Source organism: Gymnoscopelus braueri (assembly GCF_963280865.1).
Source record: "Gymnoscopelus braueri genome assembly, chromosome: 6".
Taxonomy (NCBI): domain Eukaryota; kingdom Metazoa; phylum Chordata; class Actinopteri; order Myctophiformes; family Myctophidae; genus Gymnoscopelus; species Gymnoscopelus braueri.
The window spans coordinates 53,143,568-53,166,977 of NC_137607.1; the positions used below are offsets into that span (position 1 = coordinate 53,143,568).

Below are 23,410 nucleotides of genomic sequence, written 5' to 3' on the forward strand. Positions count from 1 at the left end.
TATAATAAACCCTTTATTACAATGTTTTCCTTTATTTTCATTTTTATGTATACAAGATTCAAAAGCCAGACATTGAAAAATGTATAATTCTGTTATTAAAAATGGCACATTTATTGCTACATTACTGTTATATACAGGACAGTTCTCAACTACTTTATATATATATTTATATATAAAAACAAAGTAACAAAGGATACTGGGATTGGAGGCACTCTGAGGACACTACAGTAGTCATGTTCATGTCCTCACCCCAAGTGTAAAGATGTCAGGGTCTGTAGCTGTGAATGTACTTGTTTCAACACTCAAATATTAATCTCCCCCTATTTTCTAGCTCAAACAAAATTGTGATGGGTGAAATGATTTTTTTTGTCGTTTTATTACTTTCTTTTTCCAAAACAAAAGCTGAATCCCATCAACTGAACACTGTGTCATATTAATATTAGTCTTTTGTTACTAAAGTATCCTCTCTCGGTCATTAAATAAGAGGACAATTATTTTCTTCAGGTTTCAAAAAGAATGTATGCCAAGAGTCAGGTCAAGAAACAATGCAGACTCTAAAAAATTTCCCCCATCACATAACTCATAATACAGGTTGTAGGCTACAGGTTGTCATTGTGGGTTGTTTTACAGAATACTCAATGTTCATTCTTCCCCAAACAAATCTGCAGTATTTAGTACACATATTCATCTTGTAATAGAAAAAAAACAACTTCAAAACAACTCTTTGAAAGAAGTATTCAAAACCTCTCACAAAAAGTCACTGTCAAAGCCAGAGCTGGCATTCAGAAAAGTCAAATGCAGAGATCTCAAAATCTAAAAAGGAAATTGTCATTGAAGTCGTAATGTGCTGAAATTCATTGCAGCAAAGGACTCACACTCTGTTACACGGGAACTGAAAATGCTGCTAGTAATGACAAGAAGCTCCAGTTACTACAGCTCAAAAATAAAAACAGCCTCCTACTTCAAAGCCGAAGCGATACATACACATACACGTCAATGTGCATCAAAAAAGCAGACAGAGGGCCAAAATCAGCATCTCTTTTGAACCCAGTAGTGTAGAGTGGTTTAGCAATAGGGGGCATAGAAAAGAAATGCATGACCTGAACCCACGACCCTAAATAAAAACAGTAGTTTGGACAATATGGTCATAATCCAGTTGAATAATTAGAAGAAAGGAATAAAAACTAAACAAGATCTACATATCATTTATTTATTTTACTAGATACATTGGGGGGAAAAAAATCTCTTTATACCACTTTAAACTTCTTCCTGAAAATTGAAAAAAGCATAGGAGAGGGGAGGGTGAAGGAAATGAACAGGTACCTCTCCAATCTCTGTGATAAATGAAATGATATGGTTTACAAAATAAAACTGTCTTATAATGAAAATACAAGTTCAGGCACTGATAAGGTATCACTCTCCCGCCATGACATCTTCAGTCTTGAGAATGAAAAGGCCACACTATTGATTTTAAGTTTTTTTCTTTTCCCCATCTTTTTCTACAAATTAAAGTTAGATCTTTTCAACAATACTATGATCACAGGACACACAAAAGGCTCTTCGACCCCCACCCCCACCCGCCCAGAATCTGTGATTACAAGTTGATAAAGATCCTTCACCACGGGAGACGACATGGGAACAATATCACAATCAATAACACTGTTTTGATCTCCATATTCTCTTGTATCTTACACTCAAATACCAATGTCTGCCTCCAAAACAAATGTGCAGTATACTGTAGTTTAGCTGCACACTGAAAGAATGCAGACGGTAAAAAATTAAAATAAAAAAACTGAAATGAAATGACAATGATACTGTACTGACAAAACCCAGGAATATGAAATCAGAACATGAAGGCGATACACATTTGAATGGTAGCTACATTCAAAAACCAGTTGCATAATTACTGTTAGAAGAGATTAAAAAAATCCCTCCCTACAATTTTGCCTTATGGTGCCTTACCACTAGAGTAAGAACACTTCAAAAGGACGGTGACACACACTCCATCCACATGTCCCCATATGGAAATAAAGAATTCCTCTGGTTAAGGGACAATACACTTCCATTCCAATTCCACAAACTAAAACTGTATTTAGGCCATCATATCACCTTTTATGGTGACTTTAACTTATTGGGGGGTGGAAGGATAACCACATTTTTACAATTATCTTTAAGTTGATCCTTTTCATTCGTCATCCTGCCTGAGCAAAGCACAGTTGAATGTTGAGCTCCATTTTTGAACAAATTCATTTAAGTGTCAAATATCCCTCATTCAGATAATCTACAATACACTCTAAACTTCAAACTAATATTGCCTTTGTTATTTAGAAATCTACAATGTATAGACTAACAAAAAATATATATTCTTATATATATATATTTCATTTTGCTCAACATGAAACATATCGGAGTAATGTATGGATGAAGTGAATTTACATATCAGACTTGTCTCAGTAAGAAGATACAAGGAACACTTACACTTACTCAGGTGGAAGTTGAGTGGCTGAGTAACTTAATGGGAATGATCTTTTTAAGAATACAAAGCCTCTACTTGGCAAAGGCTTGTCTGTTTCTACAACAGTGGGCCGATATGATTCCGTATATCAATGGAGTCAAGATCGTTTTAAGTTTATAATATCGATTAAGGGGCAAAAACATGGGATTCAAGTCTGTTGTCACTGTGGACACTTTCTATGTCAAAGCAACGACAGTACCGCTGATCAGTATTTCTCAAATTGTTTATAAGTTGGCCTTGTAGAAACTGAAATGCACTGACGGTTGACACCCATATTTTTCAGTTTATTATATACAACTGTGCTTTGTCTGGTCTACCTACACTTTAGTAAATAAAGCATTATCACTAACTGAAGCCAGGACAAGGGAGAACTGGAGTAACACTAGAGTGTGTGGTCAATAAACAGGAAGAACAGCTTGAAGTTGACTGATTCTACCACTGGATCAACTCTAATTTACAAAGAAAATCCTCCCCTTCTAACTCTCCAGATGCCCTGTAGGATGAAACAGAGACTCTGTCAGACCCTATCTGGATGTCAGAGGTCCTGTCATTCATGTAGCCTGCGCTCGAATTATCAACATTTTACCTTTTCCTGGAGGAAAAGTGGGCTAGAGACAATTCGACCTCACAGCCAGGAGCTTGGTTACATAACATATGTAAGACTGTACCATCACGCTGGGAATGACATACTACATTAAAAAATAATTGCTCATACACATAAGCAATCCCTTACAATAAATGTTCCTCACTTGTAAAGCAATTCGCTTAAATGTCTCATAGAAAACATGTAACAATTAGGCACAAATCCTTGATTAAATTTGTTTGTTTTTTTGTCATATTCTTGTCTTTCACCAGAGCATATCGCGGCAGTGTGTGAAGTCCCAAATTTGTGGCAGGACAAAACGTACTCTGGTGTGCCATCATGGTATGGAAGCCAAAAAAAAAAAAGATTCTTACATGTATATAAAAAAGAAAAGACAACTAAAAGTTCTTCACATTTGAGCTGGTAGTCATGGTCAGGAGTGCGGCAAATAGGCTGTGTCAGTTTTGGCAGTATGCATGTGTGTACAAGGTTGTGTGAATGTGCATCTCAAAACTGAAAGGGATAATACACAGACACGTCCATATCTATACACACACACGCACACACACACACACACACACACACACTGAGAATAATGGGTGGAAGAATCTGTTAAGGCCACATCCTCAGAGCCAAGGAAATCCCACCAGATCTGTAAAAGAAAATAAAGAGTACACATCACATAATATCCATACAAAATAGAAAACTCAAGCAAAATAATGTGAATATGATGCCAATAGCTTTACAGGACCATACCGCCGTCAAGAAATGTCATCGTCTATTAACAGATTCGACCATTTTCCTGAAGATTTTATATTTGTTTACTTTTTCTCCTGTCATTAAAGTCATTACATTACTGAACTTACTTGAATAACTGAGTGGGTGTTAGTTAATGAATTAAATTAAAATGTCCATGATTTATTAACTGCACAATGATGTTTAACTATCTTTTTTCCAGATTGTTAGCTGGACTTTATTGTTAGCTGGACTTTTTAATTCAGTCTGTATTGCATGACCAAAAACTGTGCAATGATACTTAGTGCGTTGTATTAAGCAAGCTTCAAGTCTCTGCAAGTTTAATAAGGTTTGTTTGAATTTCAAGGAAGCCATTCAATGGATTCCAGTCATTTCAATACAGCAAATAAAAACTAAATTGCAGACTTACTTGAAGCTTGCTTAATTCAACATGCTAAATTGCATTGCATTATTGTTGGGTTATTACAATTTTCAAAGGATTGAGTTAACAAATCCAGCCAAAAATAGTTTCTGGAGAAAATAATTCCAAAAATAGTTCCTGGAGAAAAGAATGATTTACTAATGAAACATGACTTAACAGCAACAGAAATATCAGATGGAGAAGCATAACATTTTGAGTAGTCACAGGGCCAAACATACCCCCCACCCCGCCGGTAAAGCGAGGCAATTTTATTTGCATAGTACATTTCAACAAGGCAATTCAATGTGCTTTACACAAAACATCAAGCAAAGAAAAGACATTATAAAATGACATTTTAGGACACAATAAAACAAAAGAGTCGTTTAATGCTTAAAAATCCATAAATCCGTAGATCCGTAAATCCCGAATCCAAAAATGAAGAAAAAACTTGATGAATGGAATTAATCAGAGACTTATTTTAACAGCAAAACTATATGAAAAATCCATCCATGAACTCCAAAACACCACTCATATTATCATTTAGATTCTGTTCTATCGAAGTCCGCTGAGGAACTGTCCACAGATATCACCAAAGAAGAAAATAAACTTTTAAAGCACCCGGAAGCTAAACCGGCTCATGCACGAGCGAAGAAGTTTTGGAGTTTATGGATTTTTCATATTGTTTTGCTGTTAAAATAAGTCTGATTAATTCCATTCATACGTTTTTTTCTTCATTTTTGGATTCGGGATTTACCGCTACGGAATATTTTACACTCGAAAAATATCCGTAATTGAAAGACATCACCAGGTAAGTAAACGATAGAAAAAGTCATTTCTTGGGTGAACTACCCCTTTAAACAGAATATTCAATTTGTATCTCCTTGTACCATCAGTAAAGTAGCAAAACTACTATGCCTACCTGGTGTTACATGTGGCTGACTGGATTGTGGCCATCTCCACCCAGACTAGGATGGCCTCCTGAGAGCATTGGTGCGTCTCCCACGACTCCAGACACCTTCTCTTCCTCGCGACGCTTCAGACATGCTGCCTTGGGGTTCAGGTTACGTTCTTGAAATAGAAGAGAAATTATCGCTTTTGATTAATATTTGAAATTTACCTTATGTAGAAGAAGAGGTAGAAAGAAGCAGGAACCAATCCAAAAGCTAAGCTATCAGCTTGTGCTGCACAGAGCCATCAACGTCATCCTCAACTTGGAACAACAACTGAGGGGTCAGTCACCAGTATAGCCATTTGCTACAATTGGAAAATCTCAGAGTCAGGTTATAACTCAGGATTTTACAGTGCACTAAGAAGAACACATAATAGCATATGTCTTCAGGCTTGGTGGTGACTGACCTCTCACTTGTTGTTCCAAGTTCAGAATAACGTTGACGGCTTGATGCAGGATAAGCAGCTTGGTCTGAGGTTTGTCATTGCTCAGGTGGAGCTGGCACATCCGTCCGAGCTCCTTGAAAGCCTCGTTGATGTCCCGCACTCGCAGGCGCTCGCGGGCGTTGTTGGCCACCCGGCGCTCCTTCTCGCGCTCCAACTTCAACTCAGGGGGAAGGTCCTCGTCGTCTTCGTCTTCAATACTGGGAATAACAAAAAAGGTCAAAAAAAGGATGAAGCAAACAGGACAAATGGATTAAAAATCTGCCCTTATTAGCCAACAGCTCTTTTTCTTGTTTGTTGCACCAACCATGTCAGGCATTGGAGAGGTCAGCAGTATAGATAGTAGGGGTGGGACGATATGGGTACCTCACGATACGATATATATCACGATATTAGGCCCACGATAACAATATATATCACGATATTCGACGATATTCTTGCAATATATATTGCAAGAAATTTCACCAACGATATATCACGATATCTGAGAATATCGATATATTGCGATATCATGATATATTGCATGAAAGTTCACCAACGATATATCACGATAGTCCTTGTATTCAATTCATAAACACATAAAATAGCACCAAACAGTTCAAAATCATCATTACACAAATACAGAGTAGGAAAAACAACGTATCACAAACAAAAATAAATAAATAATAATATTGTTTTTTTCCGGCAGTATATCGATTATTTATCGCGGGAGAAAGTATCGCGATATAGATATATCGTCCCACCCCTAATAGATAGACACTGGATACAGCTGTACTAGCACACTGGAGCAGAGTACATGTACAATACAGAATCAATTTAAAAAGCACTATTTATTGTTTACAAGACTCTGAACTCCCATAGCCAGGTGATCTGAGATCTCCGTCTACCGATACGATCTACTATCAAAATTCGATGTAGGATCTAGAACAGAGGGGAAAAAGGGTTGCATCCTGCATGGTTGCTTTAGTGTAGTCTGTTTCTTTAAATGTGAGAGAAATGTGCTATATAAATAAATTGTACTTGTATGATGTGAATGGAGGACAATAAGACATTAGGTAAGGCGCTACACTTGAGATGTTTATAAGAAGGGCCGCAGCATCCTGCTCTTAAGTAAGTTTTGTCCTGATCATGTTAAGACCTGTATCCCACATAAGCTGGAAATGTTAACATACGTTTGTATCTCAACAATGTGCTTGTAATGCTCAATGCGACCATAAGTTGTGTATATTGTCTGGCAGAAAAGAATTAAGAGCGCAGACAATGTTGAAAATGTATTATTCTAGTTCAAAATGTCATGTTTTACAAAAGTGTACAACAAAATGCTTCTATAGCAGCTACACCAACAAAATGTGCCTTTAGAGATATTTGAAAAGAGCCCAAAAGCACATCGTCGCTAGACAGCAACAACATGAAACCCTATTGGAGAGACTTACTCATCATCTTTCTGGTCTGAAAGGCTAGAGAGGATCTGGAGGGCCAACGCCTCCTTTCTGTAAACAACGTGGAATAAGGGGAGAGGGTATGTCAACAAAGTTAAACACCAAGCCTAACTCAGGCTAGCATGGCTTGGGAAAAACTTAGTTATATTCATTAAGCACATGTTATACAAATCTCATCAAACCAAGCAGGTTCTATGATGTTCTTTTTTCGCAACGTAAGGGTAGCAACATTTCCACCTATGTGGGATAAAACTGCTAACTCTTAACTGTAAGTTTTAAAAACAGATTGAACCTATGTAATGACACAAGCTAAAAGCAAATGATTGGAGAGAGGAGCTATACCTTGCTCGAGTGCGTGCCAGCTTGACCTCCTTCTTTTCCTCCTCAGACTTGTCTCCAACAGATGAATTTTCGTCGTCCTCCTTGTCCTCTCTCTTGATGTCTGAATTGCTGGAGGAGTGTGTGGAACGGGCTACACCACCGGGGAGATCTAGCAACAAGACACACAGACGGTCATCAGGTGGCTCCCATTTCCAAGACGCAGCAAACTTGATTTCAGCTAACGTAAGTGTCTCTTTCCCCTGTATTTATCAGCGAGGGTGTACGGTAAAAAAATATATATGTATTTTCTTTTAATCCTAACCGTACATTTTTTTATGTTTTGAAAAGCTCACCCAAACACGAATTGTGCAACATGAAAAAAAATGCAATTGAAACCATTTTTGCTTAAGTGAACAGAGCGAAATCCACTGCAGGACCAATTGGATAAGTAGTTTGTTGTGGCTGAGTGTGGATTTTCTGAGTTATGCGATACAACACTTGTGAATGGACAACTGAGAGAGGATTATCTTTCCCCATTAAGCACACAATGTGCTCGGTTGTTTTATCATGCTATCATCAAACTGTTTGATGATAGCATGATAAAACAACATTGGTGACATACATCTCCCGATGCTGCCGCAGCAAAATTCAGAAAATGTCAGTGGAGGACTCCTGCGATAATTTGGTGTGCATGCACCTAGGGGTTGCAACTTAATCCACATAATCACAATAAAAAATAAAAAAAGTGTTTCTCTCTCTGAGGGCTGAGATAAAGAGTCAGATGACAATGTCCCACGATTAGAGGAAATAGCAAAGTGAAGCAAATTCTGAGGCTACTACGGGGGAATAAGATGGCAGTGGTGAGAGACTGTGTGCTATGACTCACTGGTAAATCCCTCAGGTTGACCAGCAGTCTGTGGTGGTCCAGAGGCATGGTGACCGTGCAGCAGGGTGCTGCTAGGTGGAAGGCCTGTGGGCTCCTCATGATGGCTCCCTCCCTGCAGAGGAAGGCAGACAGAGAAAATGAACCAGGGACATCACACAAGACTGCAGTATTCTGACGGAGACCCATAACCGTAAAAGCACACACTCTTACCATTGCCGGGTGTCTGTTGCTGAGGGCCAGTCCAGCGTTGGAGAAGGCAGGAGACAGGCCTCCGAGGCCGTTATGTACCGAGGACACAGCACTTAGCAGGCTGTGCATGTCAGAGTGAGGGCCCCCCAAGCCTGGGCCCTGGCCCACGGCATGGCTACGCAATACATGGATGGCCTCCTCCAAACGATCCTCCATTTTATTCTGCTAGATGGCACAAAATATGTAGGTTATCAATATTTGCCAATTTTTGGGTCGATACCTAAATAGTAACAGATTAGATAATAATTATAAACGGGAGGTTTTTGGAAGGATGAAAACTAGGGTATTTTTCTACCCTTGTAGAACTAGCAACATAGAGTAGTTATTGATCATATACAGAGAGATGGTTATTTCAAATATCATTCTCCTCATTAAAATAACAAAAAACAGTAATTTATTTTGAGACAGATGTCTGACTGTACCAGTGCATGAGTTTGCCCTTCGTAGTTGGGTGTGGGTGGTCTTTGCCACTGAGACTGAGCCCCTGCAGAGATAATGGATGAAGAGCAGCCAGTTAATGCGAGTTCAGATCATGTTCACAAGGGACAATTCTAAACTCTAACAGCAGGTGGAGCTACGGTTCCATTTCTGTCAAGTGTGTGCATCTTTTCACAGGTCACTCCTTACAAAACAAGTATAAACCGCACAAGCATCAACAATGACAAATCTTAAAATGGATTTACAACAGGCATATATTCTATCTACATTTTGTATATTGATATACAATGTAAGGGTTTTCAAAACTTGACGACATTGCATCATTTGATGTTATATATTATGCCCTGACTACACAATTTAAAACAACCAAATCCAAGATCTTCCAAATGGAAGCCTATGTTTTCTGATGTAAGACACAATTTAAAGACATCCTGAGTCTACACGTGATCCATGTACAAGCATTCTGGATGGCCTTATTGTACCTGCAATTCCCTGAGGAGAACCAGGGGTGGAAGGAGCCGAAGAAAAGTTGTTACTGTTATGGTCCGAGGGGTAGATCTGAAAAACAAAATACATGAAATGAGCACTAAGCCTCTACATAATGAACAACAAAATACACTGGGGAAGTAAAACTATGAATTTCAATGAGATACCACGAAGCTGTTGGGATTCAATCTGGAAAAGGGGACAAACTCACCGAGGCCAGAGCCTTGCCGATCTCATCTCCTGAACTGCCAGCCGTGGTACCTCGGTTCGCTGTACGAAGACAAGGGAAATGATGTTGGTCGGACAACTCATTCATTTGTTTCTTAGGTACAAAGATCCATGGAATGACCTCAAGTTACAGAGATAGTCTCATTGTGTGATAAACTCAATTAACCACTAAGGCCCTATTCAAAAATGACAAGCTCACAGCACATCGCTAGTGAGCTTGTAGATCTGCTGTTTTAGAGATAATTTAGCCTATAATAGCATGCCCAAAGTAGGGACGCCAGGATTAAAGTGGTTAAAAGCCACAAAAAAAAAGGCTTACCCATAATGCCATCTCCATTGAGGGATGTGTGGTTGTAGCTGGACGGAGCCGAGTGGAAGCCGTTGACCTCACTGCCATGTAAAGGATAGTTCTGTGGGGACAGAGGCAGGGGTTGACGCTTCTAGAGAGAGAACACAGGTATCTAGATTAGAAACGCACACACCCCCCTCAAAGAAAAGATACAGTGACGAAGACTTTCAGTCCTTTGAGGGGAAACAAGTGACTTCACGTCCACCATAACCACTACTACCGTCCATTTCATTTAGATATATGGTATGAAGATCTATGTGGATTTTATTAAACAAAACTAACATCATGAAGGCAGAAGCGACTGCGTATTATGCCAACTGACTGGACCACGGTTATCACTTACTAGGTTCACCTTAACCGTCGCTAAATGCTATCATTAGATAACTAGAACTGACATAAATGGAAAAAAACAAGCGCACAATCAGAAATGGATAAAATCAATGTCAGAGAACGTGAGCGAAAAATAAACAAAGACCAGACAGAAAGAGACAATTAATCTCGCTCACCATCCTGTCTTGTGGGTTGATAGCAGAGAAGGAGCCTGGCTGTCCAATGTGAGGGGAGTTGCCCAGCATGGCAGAGTAGCCGGATGAAGACCATGGGTCCTCTGGAGATGGAGAAATATTATGTAAGTAAAATATAAAAAAATGATGCACGCATAAACAACGCATGGTCAAAATGGTACTATAAAATAAGTGTAAAATAATCAGCGCGAGGTTACCTTGCATGTAGAAGGAGCCAGGGTAAACAGCTCCAGGCTTGGCACCAGGATATCCTCCATTCTCCCTAGCATATTCATCACCAGATGTGGAAGCGTACACCTAAACAACAGACAGGAAAAGAATGCGCAGAGTTGGCACACAATTTCAACAATCGCCATACACACAAGACCTGGATATTTTATTCATCTGAATTACAGTACTAATATTTTCCCTTCACGCATAGCTCTGAACAACAACCGAGGGAAACAAGTCCGTAATGGCATTTTTTGGCCCACCCTATCCTTGTCAAATGCTGTTTAATTACGATACTCTGACACGCCACAAGATGGCGCGAGGGAGTCTGCCAGGCTACCAGGCAGGCAGGCCATCCCTCCGTCGCCTATGGAGGACAGCACAGCGGCCATGGCACGCTGGGCACAGCAACGGCTCGAATCCCAGTGCACAGTGAGTGCTTCCTCTCGTTCCCAGGGGTCCAGTGACATCGCACTGTCACTGCCTGGCCTACAGCCCCTCCCTATAGAGACACTGTCTCAGCTCACACACACAAGTACATAAAACACATTCTGCGAGAGCCAACACACTCACAACAACACGTCTCTGCGGATAACATCAAACTAAACTCAACGATATTTAATCCACTTTCAATGGCGTCGATTGGAGGTTCATTTTTACCATGCACACACAAGACAAAGCTTCTAAAGACTCCTATAATGACATTGGACATTTTATATTAGTCCCTCAAGGTGTTCAATAATCCTTTCTACTTAGTGCTAACAAAAATGGATGCTGTGCCTGTGGTGACATTCCACTCCCATGTGTTCCACAGCCATAGAATGAAGACAGACATGAGGAGCCCTCCACTTCCTGACACCATCAACCATCATTTACTCTTCCTCACGTGTACTGGAGGGGTGGAGAGACAGAAAAACGGAGAAAGGAAGACCGAGAGAGAGGAAGAGACAGAGAATGGAGGCTATGCTGCGAAGAATGCTAATCCAGAAAAGGGACTTTTTTTTCCTGTAATTTGATTTAACAGGGAGAAGTGGAAAGGGAACGGAGAGATGCACTTCTAATTACAGAGCCATCTGCCTGTTCCTGGACCACGTCCAACTCCACAGGCAGCTGGGCTGAGGAGAGGGAGAGGAGGGAGAGAGACAGAGCGAGAGTGAGAGCGAGAGAGAGAGAGAAGGGGGCTGGGATTCAGTCAGCAAGAGAGAGAGGGAGGGCGGGAGAGAGAGAGGGAGGGAGGGGGGCCAGAGAGAAGAGAGTGAGAGCAAGCAAGAGAGAAAGAGATTGCAGCGAGTAGGGGGTGGTGGTGGTGGGGGGGGGGGGGTGGAGGGAAAAAAATGAAGGCCCTGATGATTTATGAAATGCTTAGTGAGATAAGGGGTGGGGGGGAGACAGAAGAAGGTAATCTAAATGACTTAAACAAAGCTTGATATGGCCAGGGGAGTGTGAAGGGAACAGGGGATTTAAAAATGATCACGGCTAATTCAGGGGAAAACATGACGGAGATGGCTTCATTTAACAATGGGCTTTAGGTTGCTCTTTCACGGGGAACAATGTCGCACGATTCCTGCTGCTCTGGATGGGAGCGCAGAACCACACAAAGACTGGCACTGCTGGATAATTGTATTCACAGGAAGAAAGGGGATTTCTAGGGTAAAATCCTCCGCTAATAGGGGTTTAATGTAATTCAGGTTGTGACCGTGTAAAGGTCCCCACACTGGCAAAACCAGGGTTGTGACATGTTGCTGGGGGAGGAGTAAAGGACCGGAGGGTGATTAATATCAAAACTATATACAAAAATGATAATTGAACAAGCAGGGTTATGAGGCTGGTGGACAACCTGTGGGCAAGAAGAGACCAGCTCCTCTGTGCTGTTTGATGGTTTGTGAGGACAGTGATCAGGGATCAGGATCTAGTGTACAGGTATTAGTGGATTACAGAGGTTGGGCAGTTTGAAGAGAGGGAGGGGGGAAGGAGCTTCACTAGTAAGGCTAGTGTAGATTTACCAACAGTAATGACAACAGCGTGTATGTGTGTGACTGTGTGTATGCGAGTATAAGGAGGAAATTTACTTACTTACTAGAAACTAGTAAAATAGTGATGCTATAATCACCTCAGTTCTTATGGTTGCTTGATTGGACTGGATTAATTAAACACTAGATGTTAAGGAGCGAGACAGAAAAGAGTGAGAGAGAGACAGAGAGAGAGAGAGAGATGAGATGGGAGGGGTGTTGAAGGGAGGGGAGGGACCACAGGATCATCATCATCAGTCATTAATCTGGGCTCAGACACGGGGCTAAGAGGCCTCGCAATGCACCGCTCCTCACAACTGGGTCACTCACAGGGGGAGGCCCACCCAGACCATCATGTGGCGAGGCGTAGGCGGACGGCCGGGGGAGGAGGGAGGGGTGAGCAATTCACACACACACACACACACACACAAAATAATTTGGGCTGAAAACCACATGGCCATCGTTCACACCGCGGGGAATGATTGCGGGTCAGACCGAGAAAGGCGACAGGACCTCCATCAGACCACACAGTAAAATTGTGTGTTCATTGAACTCAGAGTGTACAAATGTAACCAAAGGGTCCCATTGATTACATTTTGTACCCTGCTGTGAAGAGTTTACACTCTGTTGTAGTCAAATAGAAAAGCTAGGTCTGTTCAAACACAAACTGCACTTCAACAACACACACACACACACCAATAGATGACAGGAACAATCCAGTCTATACCCAACAATGTACTACTGCCTCTACTGCTGTACCACAGCATACACTACAGCTTTCCAGGTAATAATAAAAATAAGATTCCATAACGCATCATTCACACTGTGCTGTTCACACAATTGGGCTCCCGCTGACAGTGACCCCCATTATTCCCGTCATTTGAGAACGGCTGTGACACAAGATTTGTGTTTCAGGAAATGTTTGTGTAACAGCAGTATTTTTTTTTATTGATGACCAGACAGCAGCTCTGACAGGGGGGGCTTCCACTAAAAACAAATAAGGCAGAAAACATTCTGCTCAAATGGATCCTTAAAAAACTTGAAATATCACATTGGCCGTATCACTTCCCATTTCATGTTTCATTAGGCCCCCCAATAGTCGATTAAGAACAAAGTGAAACTTTTGTGGTTTGGTTTTCCGGTAAATTTAGCTATGAGAGTAACCGGAGAAACCGAAACTGGGTTCATTACCACTGGTCATATCACCATAAAACTGCAACTGTAGAGCAATCCAGAGTGGGGCGTGATTGAAAGCCACCCACGACTAGACAGCACCGAATCCAGGTATTTTTCTCCTTTGTACACATGAGAAGCAGACCCTGAGGACTACAAGGAAGCGAGCGTGGACACTGCAGTGACAAGCAAAACGATGTTTATCGGAGGCATTCGGAGTCACCTAGCTGTCAACTCACAGCGAAAGAGGGACTGAGCAGAGGACCTTAACCTGTGTCTGTCACAGGACTGCTCAAGCAAAGTAGTGAGAACAGAGAGAGAGAGAGAGAGAGAGAGAGAGAGAGAGAGAGAGAGAGAGAGAGAGAGAAGAGAGAAGTAGAGCAGACTGGCTGTGGGCTGTGAAGGGGAGCAGAAATGAGCTCTTACCGAGGACGGCAGGCCATGGGGTTTTCGGATCTTCTTCGGCTGGGTATCTACACATAGAGAAAGACAGACAGAGGGGGTAGGTGAACACAAATGAGGATGTAGTAATTATTGACTGTTTGTGTCAGTGCTCTGTCAGTGCAGGTGCAGTGTGGTCCAACCACGATCTAATAATATGAAAATGTGGAACAAAAACATGGCATACATCTGTGTGTGTTGCGTTTTGTTTGCGTGTCTCTGTGTAACTGAATTTTTTGTTTGGATCTGCACTTAAAGGGATACTTCACTTTCGGGCCGGGGACACATTTAAAAAAAATATTAAAAATAAATGAAAAAAGTTATAGAAAATTCATGGCCCCCTCACGACACGCAGTGTCCTACTAATGTGTGAGGGGGCCATGAATTTTCCATAACTTTTCATTTATTTTTAATATTTCTTTTAAATGTGTCCCCGGCCCTAAAGTGAAGTATCCCTTTAAGTATCCAAAGGAAAGGGGGGGAAAAAGTCCCCATCAATTCTATGCCCTTATCCTTGCATAGATCAAAGGCAAAGTGTTAGTGGAGATCACCTAAGCAGAGATCATCAACACAATATAAAAGACATATTAAAAAAACCTATTGCACATAAATGGGAACTGTATGTCCTGGATTCGTAGGCTGACCTAATAAAGCCATCTATGAAAACCGTCTACTCCATTGTCCTACCTATGCTTCCATCAGGAGGTCTCCTCCTGGGGTTGTTGGGGTATGACGGGTAGTACTGGGAGGCAGACTTCAGGCCAGAGGGAGACATGGCATCAGGGCTGGGCAATGAGATGTCGCTGGGTAGGAAGCCAGGCTAGAAGGAGACATGGATTTTGTTTTTAAACAATACACTCAAGGTGTACGATCGCCGCACTCCTTCTCTTCTAGGAAACGGAGGCCGCTAATTCAAAGTGTTTCACAGAGAAATTTAAGTAAGACAAGGGGGGCGGCCTTTAAATTAGTCTCTTAAAATGACTTTACACGCGCCCCCCCCCCCCCCCCAACACAAATTAGAGCCCCATATGGACATGTAAGGATTAGGCTTAATGGTTGCTTACCTGGCCTCCAAAGGAAGAATATGGTGGCCTCTCGTTTTTACCTGTAGGATGAGAATGGTCATTGAGAGATTACGTAAATCAAACAGTGCACTGTATATATGCTTGTGTGTGAGTAATACAAATGAAAAGTAGGTTTGTGAAAGTACAAAAAGTCCAGAGATGCCCTCCCTTTTTTTTTTTTTTCAGTACGCTCAGCTGCATAAAGCTGCCTGCCAGATAAAACCCTAGGGAGGGTTTCTGCTCTGCTGCCCTAACATCCAACACTCAACCAATGAACAAAACGCACACACATGCATGCACACATAACATTCACATGCATACACACACGCATCCGCGCACACATTTTGCCGCCCAGATAACGATGTTTTGCGGTCAAAACAAAATATGCGAAAACGGCTACATCAGCCACTGAATTAAAACCCATTGCTATTTACTATTTTAGCACTGAACAACGGGGCGGATTTATAATAATTCATGTTTAAAATGTAAAAGTTTTAAATCGTCGCTGTCAGGAAGAAACCTTTTCAATTTATAAATGAATGCCCTACTTTATCATACAAGAGTGTCGCACAAAAGTAGTGAAAATAGCAGATCTGCAGTACAAGCTCACAACATCACAGCGTTGTGAGCTTATAGGCAAGCTATTTTAATCTTTTTTTAAATCATAATAAAAAAAGGAACAATTACGGACATATGAGGTTTCCACCTGGCAGTGACAATATGATGTAACATTATAATACTCCACAAAACAAGTGCAACAACATTTCACACAGCTGTGACATTCCTGCTTTGTCGAATTGACCACATTAACACGGCGGCCATGTTGGCTCTTTCATCACACACGGGGTCGGGGAGGGTCGGGGTGATGTGAGACGCCATAAGATATATCATACCTGCAATCCCTGAGTTGAGGAATGGGGAGGACAGGCCTTCATGCTCGCTGTAATGGGATCCCTCTCCATAGCCCTGGAAGAATATTGGCACAAACATACACACTGTAATGAGACTTAAAGGACCATACCACAGCAAATGCATGCCATTATCATGATTCACAGCTTCAGCCATACATGAAATAACTTTACTTTCGCATTTTCGTGTATGTTTACGTTTTCTTCATCAATAGGATTGACTAGTCAATGTTGGCTAAACATCAGCTTGAGCTTAAAAATCATGCACGTTTGAATTTCATGTAATATATTTCTGTTGCCGTTAAAAAGTCAAGTTTCACTCATAAATCAATCTTCCGTCCAGGGACAATTTTCGGCTACACTTTTCAGATCAACCCGCTCTTTAAAATTGACAAAACACAATGATAATATAACTTTGACAGAAATAACCACACAATAATATTTAGTGTGGATTATCTATCTCAAATGAGTTTCAAGTCTCTGCAAGTCGGTTCATATTGTGCTGAAAACAATGGAATACAATGTCTTCCTCAAAAATAAAAACAAACTACAGTATGCTTTGTAAAATGGCAATAATTCAAAAATATACTGTGCGTTGTAGTCAATGGGCTAAACATGCCAGACCACTGGCCTTTAAAGTGGGATGTGCATAAGGCATAAGGCAGACGCATGCTAAAACACACATAAATGAAAAATAGCCAGTGATTCGAGGCCATCTCCCCCCCATGTGCAGCTTAGTGGTTACCCTCCCTTTTGCCTCATATCTAACCAAAAGCATCCATGCCAAGGAGATCTGCATCGGCTCGGAGGATTCAAACACCGACTTTCTTAATTATCAACTTGTGGTAATCAAAGTCTGCTGCATTTATTTCACCCCCTGTTCCTTGTATTTACAAAGAGTTGTGCCAAGACAGTTACGGAGGATGTGAAGCCGCAATTACCGGTGGGCTTCCACAGAGGTTCAGGACTGGCAGAGAGCTTGCCAATGCATGATTCTGAGCCAAGGCTATTAGATAGAGAGGAAAACTACTGCTCCGAAAAAAGGGGGGGGGGGGGGGGGGGGGGGAAATGGCACCGAGCATGCCAAAATACTAAGCTGATGTGGGGTTTGCAGGAGAGGGTGTTATTTTGCTGTGTACATGTATGGCTGGTTTATTGTGTGCAGACATTCATGTGCACGTGAGAAAGGGACAAAGAGGGAGTTAGACCAAGACAGATATGTACAGAGACACAAAGAAAGAGTAAAATGCTCATAAATAAGAAAACAAAAAAAAAACATTTGCAACCAAAATGCGTGTGTCCATTCTTACCCGTCCCTGGTTAAAAGAGGGGCTGTTCTGTTCTGCTGAGCCCCAGGACCCAGAACCACTGCGCTCATCTAGACCTGAGAAAGACATGTTACATTGATTAGTAAGAAGACCAGTAACATAGCATAAACACAAAGCAGAGCTGAAAGACACCACCAGGAACGTGACTTGGCTACTGCCGTCAAAGGCTCATTAGCATTCCCTAAATGAGACTATATCATTACTATCCTATGTTTCGCCACAGGTATGTAGCAATGTCCTTATCCTAAAGTCACATCAGTCAGTGGCACCTGTCGACAAGTCGTATACTTAGTATCCTGTTTTATTGACAGATCCCAGTGGACCTGGACAGGCAAGGCAAAAATGACATGGTAACATTCATTGTACATAACCCTGTTATATTATAAAAGGATTTGTACATGAACCGAGACCCATTTTTCTTTTTTTAAAGAAAAATATGTGAGATGCTTCCCCTTTTCACACATGTTCTTCCCATGTATCATGTATGTATGGGAATTGATAGGGTGGGTAAGGGGTGTTGAGAGGGTGGAAAGTGTTGGGTTGAGATGATCGAGTGTATGATTTGGATGTGTTGCACTGCATTTTCTACTGCATTTTCCACATTTTCACAATTGAAAATCAATGAACATAATACAAAGATTTTAAAAAATAAAGATGCTGCTCAGTATACCCATTACCTATCTAATGAATAGGGGTTTAGTAACAGTGACTGACTATTGGAAAATTATTGCTTCATAATTTGCAACAAAAACAATCCAACAGGATTAAATAGGTCCTAATCTAAACCACATTCACATCCCCTTGATTAATCTAGGTTATATACTGTGCACACACACATACCTAATTAACGGCACTACATTTGTGAATTGCAAAATAATAATTTTGACCTTTAGAAGCATCTGTAACTCAAAGTGCAATCCTCTGTGCAGCTAAACCAATCACAGCAATTTGGGAGAGGGATGAGGACAACTGGTTACATTCACAGCGATTAGGAGTGAGTTTTCAATATAAAAACGCGGTAGTGTGCTTCTGTGAAACTCGCCAGCACAGGCATGTCAAAATACCAGATTTAAAACAGTGGTTTCAACGCGGAATACCATGCTACCACCCCGGTGTTACTAGACATCTGTAGGACCATGTGAATACCTTTACATTTGCGATACGACGTTGGATGGTAATGTTACATGACCGAGTCCTGAGCTCCAGGGATGGTTGAGGTTTAATGTGTGTGTGTGTGTGTGTGTGCGTGCGCGCGCGCGCCTGGTGTTTGTCATTTGTGCATTTAAGCCATCGAGTGGAGATGGGCTGTGTACATGGGCTTAAGAACAGGAGATTGAGAGAGAGAGAGAGAGAAATAGAGGGTGTGTCTCTGTGTATACACAGAGAATAGTATAAGCGAATGAAATAAATATCTTTGGTTAAGTTTTATACCTGAAAGTATCTGTAAAGTAATATATTATAAACATTTGGATGCTGCTAATATTTTTCAGTAATATGGCTACAACACAATACACTGCTTTTCAATTAATCATTGAAATTTGTCGCGATTTAACTACAGAAAATCAAGTGATTAATTGTGATTTACAATTGTAATCATTAGACAGCACATATATACACTATACACACACACACCATATATATATATATATATATATATATATATATACACACACACACACATATACACACACACACAGTATATAAACCATGAAACAAATGCGTTTAAAAAACAAAAATCAGATGCGAAATGTTTTAGGTACACAAAGGGCCAGTATAAGTGACAGAGGGGAAACACGTCCAAAAGATCGCTGGAGCAGAAAACTCCAAAATACCCCCATCATCCCCTTCTCCCTGTCTTATGCGCTAATGCTATCCAGCCTCTCTGGAGACACAAGGCTTAATTGCATACTGATTTGCATAATTGTGCATATTAATGCGGTTTCCTTATGAATATTCATATTTCGCCTTTGATTTTTGCCTAATTAAAAAAATGTGTGTGAGGGAGCGAAAGAGAATGAACGAGCAAGTGGAGGGATGGAGGAAGAGAGCGAGGGAACGAGTGTGAGGGGAGGGAGGGAGGGAGAGAGAGAGTGGGAGATGGAAAAGAGGGAGGGGAGAGCGAGAGGGGTCTGGGCGAGATCAGCAGCCTGGCTGACGAGTGAGAATGAGTGATGAGACTAACAGAGCGGAGCAAGCACCTACACACGCTGCGACAGCCGTGATCTATGGAGCTGATGCCAGTAGCATGGAGAATCAGGGGAGTGGGGAAGAGAGGGGACGTCAGAAGATCAGCCTCGCTTGCTCACTGTCAGCCTGGCCCTGCTGAAAGGCCATAGGACTAATAAAAGCACCGTGTCGCTGGCAAAACACAGGAGAAGCTGCTGACGGACAAACTGATAAATAAAGCTGGCAGGACAGACTTTTCATCGAGGCAGCCTCGATTCATAGCTTGTTTTGTCCGGTGAGAGTCTGACCTAATTCAGAAAGGTGACGTGCACCAAACCACCGTGAAACCATTAACGATCAGATCTTATAGGACAGCTAGACTAGCAAAGAATGAATAGATCTAAAATCAAAGAAACGTCAAAAAAACGACAGCCAGGAAATGTTACTTTAACCAAACACATACTTCCACACCTCCTCACCCTTCGGGAAACACACAGATCATGCATAATCACAGTCAAGTAATTTGCTTTGAATAGGCTAGAAGGCAACTCAGAAACCCTCCATACCTTTTTCTAATACCCTGCACACCTTCCTACAAAAGACTCCATTTGACCAGCGGGGGAGCAGGGGATAGAGAGAGAGAGAGCATGGCCATGCAGGAGAAGTCTGACAACATTGTTTCACACTTAGTGGAGTAATTAACTCGGAGGCAATTAAAACAAGGTGGAGAGCTGCTGAGGTGACACTGACACTCAGCCAGCCAATGAGAGCCAAACATTGTGCTCTCGAGAGGAGAGAAAGGTCTGTTGTGATGGTTGCCATGTTACCTCTCCCACTGATGCCACTGCAAAATATTAAGAATCAGTAACTTTAAGTAACAATAGTTGCCCCTGGGGAAAAAACTGTACCATCGCCAACGAGTACTGGAATTACTATGCATTCTCACTATTAAATACATGGCCCATGTATTCTACAAAAGTATTGGGGAGGTGTCGAAAGAATGCCGAACCCCTTCATCCAAAACACAGAAGTCTATCTTCTTGTGTCATATTCTGTTTTAACTACTAGTACTAAGTAAGTAACTACTTACAACTACTACACTTTAGCTGCAATACTGTGTGTGTGTGTGTGTGTGTGTGTGTGTGTGTGTGTGTCTCAGCACGAGATATGTGTAACTTGCTACTTGCTGTGCCGTTTGTTGTGATAGGGAGAAGGGGGAACAGGCCTGTTGTATCCCTTGAAGTTTTGTGTGCGTGTGTGTGTGTTGGGGGGGGACGTTGCCAGCAGCTGCAGAGGTGACAGAGGGGACGCCTGCCTGAAGGCTCGTAGGCTTGGCCAGATCCTCACACTCCACCTCCCCAATATCCCCTTCACTCCAATCCTCTCCCCTTTCCTCCTCCTCCTCTCCTACCCGACACACCCCTCTCCTCTCCACACACATACACGCTCTGACCACTGAGGAGGGTAGAGGGACGCCTAATGCAATTAGCACCCCTCTGAGCACTTTTGTGTTGATGAATAGAGGTGGTCTGGTGGGCCACCAGACCACTCTGCCGTTCCCGCGCTGCCGGCTCCCTGACTACACAAGCCGCCAAAGGCTGACGTCACAGACGGACCTTGTTTTCCTTCAATTTCAGTTGTGCATCATCTTTATCAACCAGCCAGGGTAACCGCAGTAATCACATATTATAGGCCCATCACTACAGCATAACCGCAAGATCCTGTAAACACAATGCCGTACAACAAAGCTACAGGATAGAGCTCAACTCGCTACTATCGATGACAAGTCCAGGTGACAGGGAACAGCCATGGAGGTTTAAGGGCACCTGAACAGCCACATTCTCCATTTCACCTATACACAAACAGTGTACTATTCTGTGTTCCATTCAGTGTACTACATCTGTGTTATAAATGTGATACACATCTACACGAAACTCCTGGCACGGAATTTGCAGATGTTTGCACTTTGACTCTCGGTTTGCCATTAGAACCTACCTGGAGCTTGCTGGAAGTTAAATGTGACAGCTATGAGTATCACATTCAAATGTGTCAATGACAAAAGGGGCACACTTTAGGACTTGGGGGTGGGGGGGGGGGAGTGTTTTGGGGTGGTGGTGGAGGGGGGGTAGGCAGGAATTAACTCCTCACTGCTAAGTAATTGCCTGCTCTAATAGAAACAAACAGATTCCTGCCTTCCACTGGCTGATCCCCTCTATTCAGCGAGCTCTCTCCCACTCCGGCCACTCGCTGCATGCTGGGCCAGTTTAAGAGGCTGCAAGCTGGGGGTGAGGGGCATTGTCTCAGGCTCAAGCCATTTCCTGCAGATCAGTGGGGGGAAGAGCCCTGTGCTGTGTTGGGGGAGGAGTGTTTTACACTTCAGGGTGGGGGAGTCGTTTCAAGTCCATAAGCCCCTTTTTTTGCCTTTGTTCCTCTGTGGCTGAGTTCTCACTCTGGGGAAGGCTGGGGAGTGTGACTCGATTTCACACGGCAGGTTGGCAGGGTGACAGAAGAGTGGAGCAACATGACTTACTAATAACATTCAGGAAGAGAGCAAAAGCTCGCTCATAAGGCTTCAGGTGTTCTGGGGTGGGAAACTGACAGCCATTTTGGGCTTTGAAATAGTGAAAGGAAAGCAACTGAGGCCAAAACAATGAAAACACACTTATAATTTATAAGAGAATGTTTATACTAAAATGATCCAGCTCGTTATCGATAAATGTGAAGATTTCTAGTGTGGCAAATGCCATGTCAAGGTTTTATTTTTAAGCTATGCAAAAGAATTGTCTTCCAGCTACACTGTGTTAAAAACACTTAAGATGGCCAAATCCCTCGGGCTGTATGACTCACATTGGATAGATAAAGAAAGAGGATTTAACAGGAGAGACCACCACACATACAGGCATGGAGCAAGCTGTTGCATGTCCCCTAACAAGAACTCCCATCAAAGTGAGGCTCTAGACAGCTTACTACCCAGCAGTAAAATATACACATGCTTTCCTCATCCTGCCTAGGTTAAATACATGCATATTTCTTTTCCGGATTCCGGCTAGGTTCAAAATGTGAAAATGCCGAATGCAAGCAATTTCTTTCCATTTGATGTGTTAAATAAATAAGCACCGTTTTCATGGCACATGCTGCAGTTAGCACTTTTGGCGAGCAAGCAAATGCAAATGTATATTCCATGCAGGATATAGCCATGTCAATAAACATTAAGTACAAAGACAGGTGAACAGCTAAATGGTTGATAAAACTGAAATGATCGTATTTAGAAAAGGAGATGTTTAATCCTTCTTCATGACTAATTAGTTCATGTTTGATGCCCAATAAAGAATGCAGCAAAAATAATGTGGTCTCGGAGGATTCTATAGGTGTTCTGCACTGTGGAGGGAATCTTACCTGATCCGCTGAACTGACTGCTAGCGAGCGTCGTCGGTCTTGGCTTTCCATTGGCTACAGGAGGTGCAAACATCTACAAGATGGAGAGAGGAAATGCTAAGTAACAAAACACCAGTTGATGCACTTCACACATTCTAATTTCACCCAGC

At 41.9% G+C, this 23,410-nt stretch overlaps 1 protein-coding gene across 6 annotated transcripts in view; it reads right to left on the minus strand.

The window, feature by feature from the left end:
* Positions 1–23,410, minus strand: part of tcf3b (transcription factor 3b) — a 29,805-nt gene continuing 6,395 nt past the window's right edge. For 2 of the 6 annotated variants that reach the window (XM_080430139.1, XM_080430144.1), the window contains 19 exons: positions 23,262–23,334; positions 17,682–17,755; positions 16,357–16,429; positions 15,464–15,504; positions 15,087–15,219; positions 14,385–14,431; positions 10,764–10,863; positions 10,549–10,649; positions 10,013–10,133; positions 9,677–9,735; positions 9,462–9,537; positions 8,964–9,025; positions 8,503–8,706; positions 8,293–8,404; positions 7,428–7,575; positions 7,080–7,136; positions 5,611–5,846; positions 5,174–5,322; positions 1–3,750 (listed from right to left, as the gene is read on the minus strand). In XM_080430139.1, coding sequence (XP_080286265.1) covers positions 5,180–5,322; positions 5,611–5,846; positions 7,080–7,136; positions 7,428–7,575; positions 8,293–8,404; positions 8,503–8,706; positions 8,964–9,025; positions 9,462–9,537; positions 9,677–9,735; positions 10,013–10,133; positions 10,549–10,649; positions 10,764–10,863; positions 14,385–14,431; positions 15,087–15,219; positions 15,464–15,504; positions 16,357–16,429; positions 17,682–17,755; positions 23,262–23,334 — 1,860 coding nt within the window. In that variant the 3' untranslated portion in view covers positions 1–3,750; positions 5,174–5,179. The remainder of the gene's footprint in view (positions 3,751–5,173; positions 5,323–5,610; positions 5,847–7,079; positions 7,137–7,427; positions 7,576–8,292; positions 8,405–8,502; positions 8,707–8,963; positions 9,026–9,461; positions 9,538–9,676; positions 9,736–10,012; positions 10,134–10,548; positions 10,650–10,763; positions 10,864–14,384; positions 14,432–15,086; positions 15,220–15,463; positions 15,505–16,356; positions 16,430–17,681; positions 17,756–23,261; positions 23,335–23,410) is intronic. The other 4 variants (XM_080430143.1, XM_080430142.1, XM_080430141.1 and 1 more) reach the window with 4 other exon arrangements.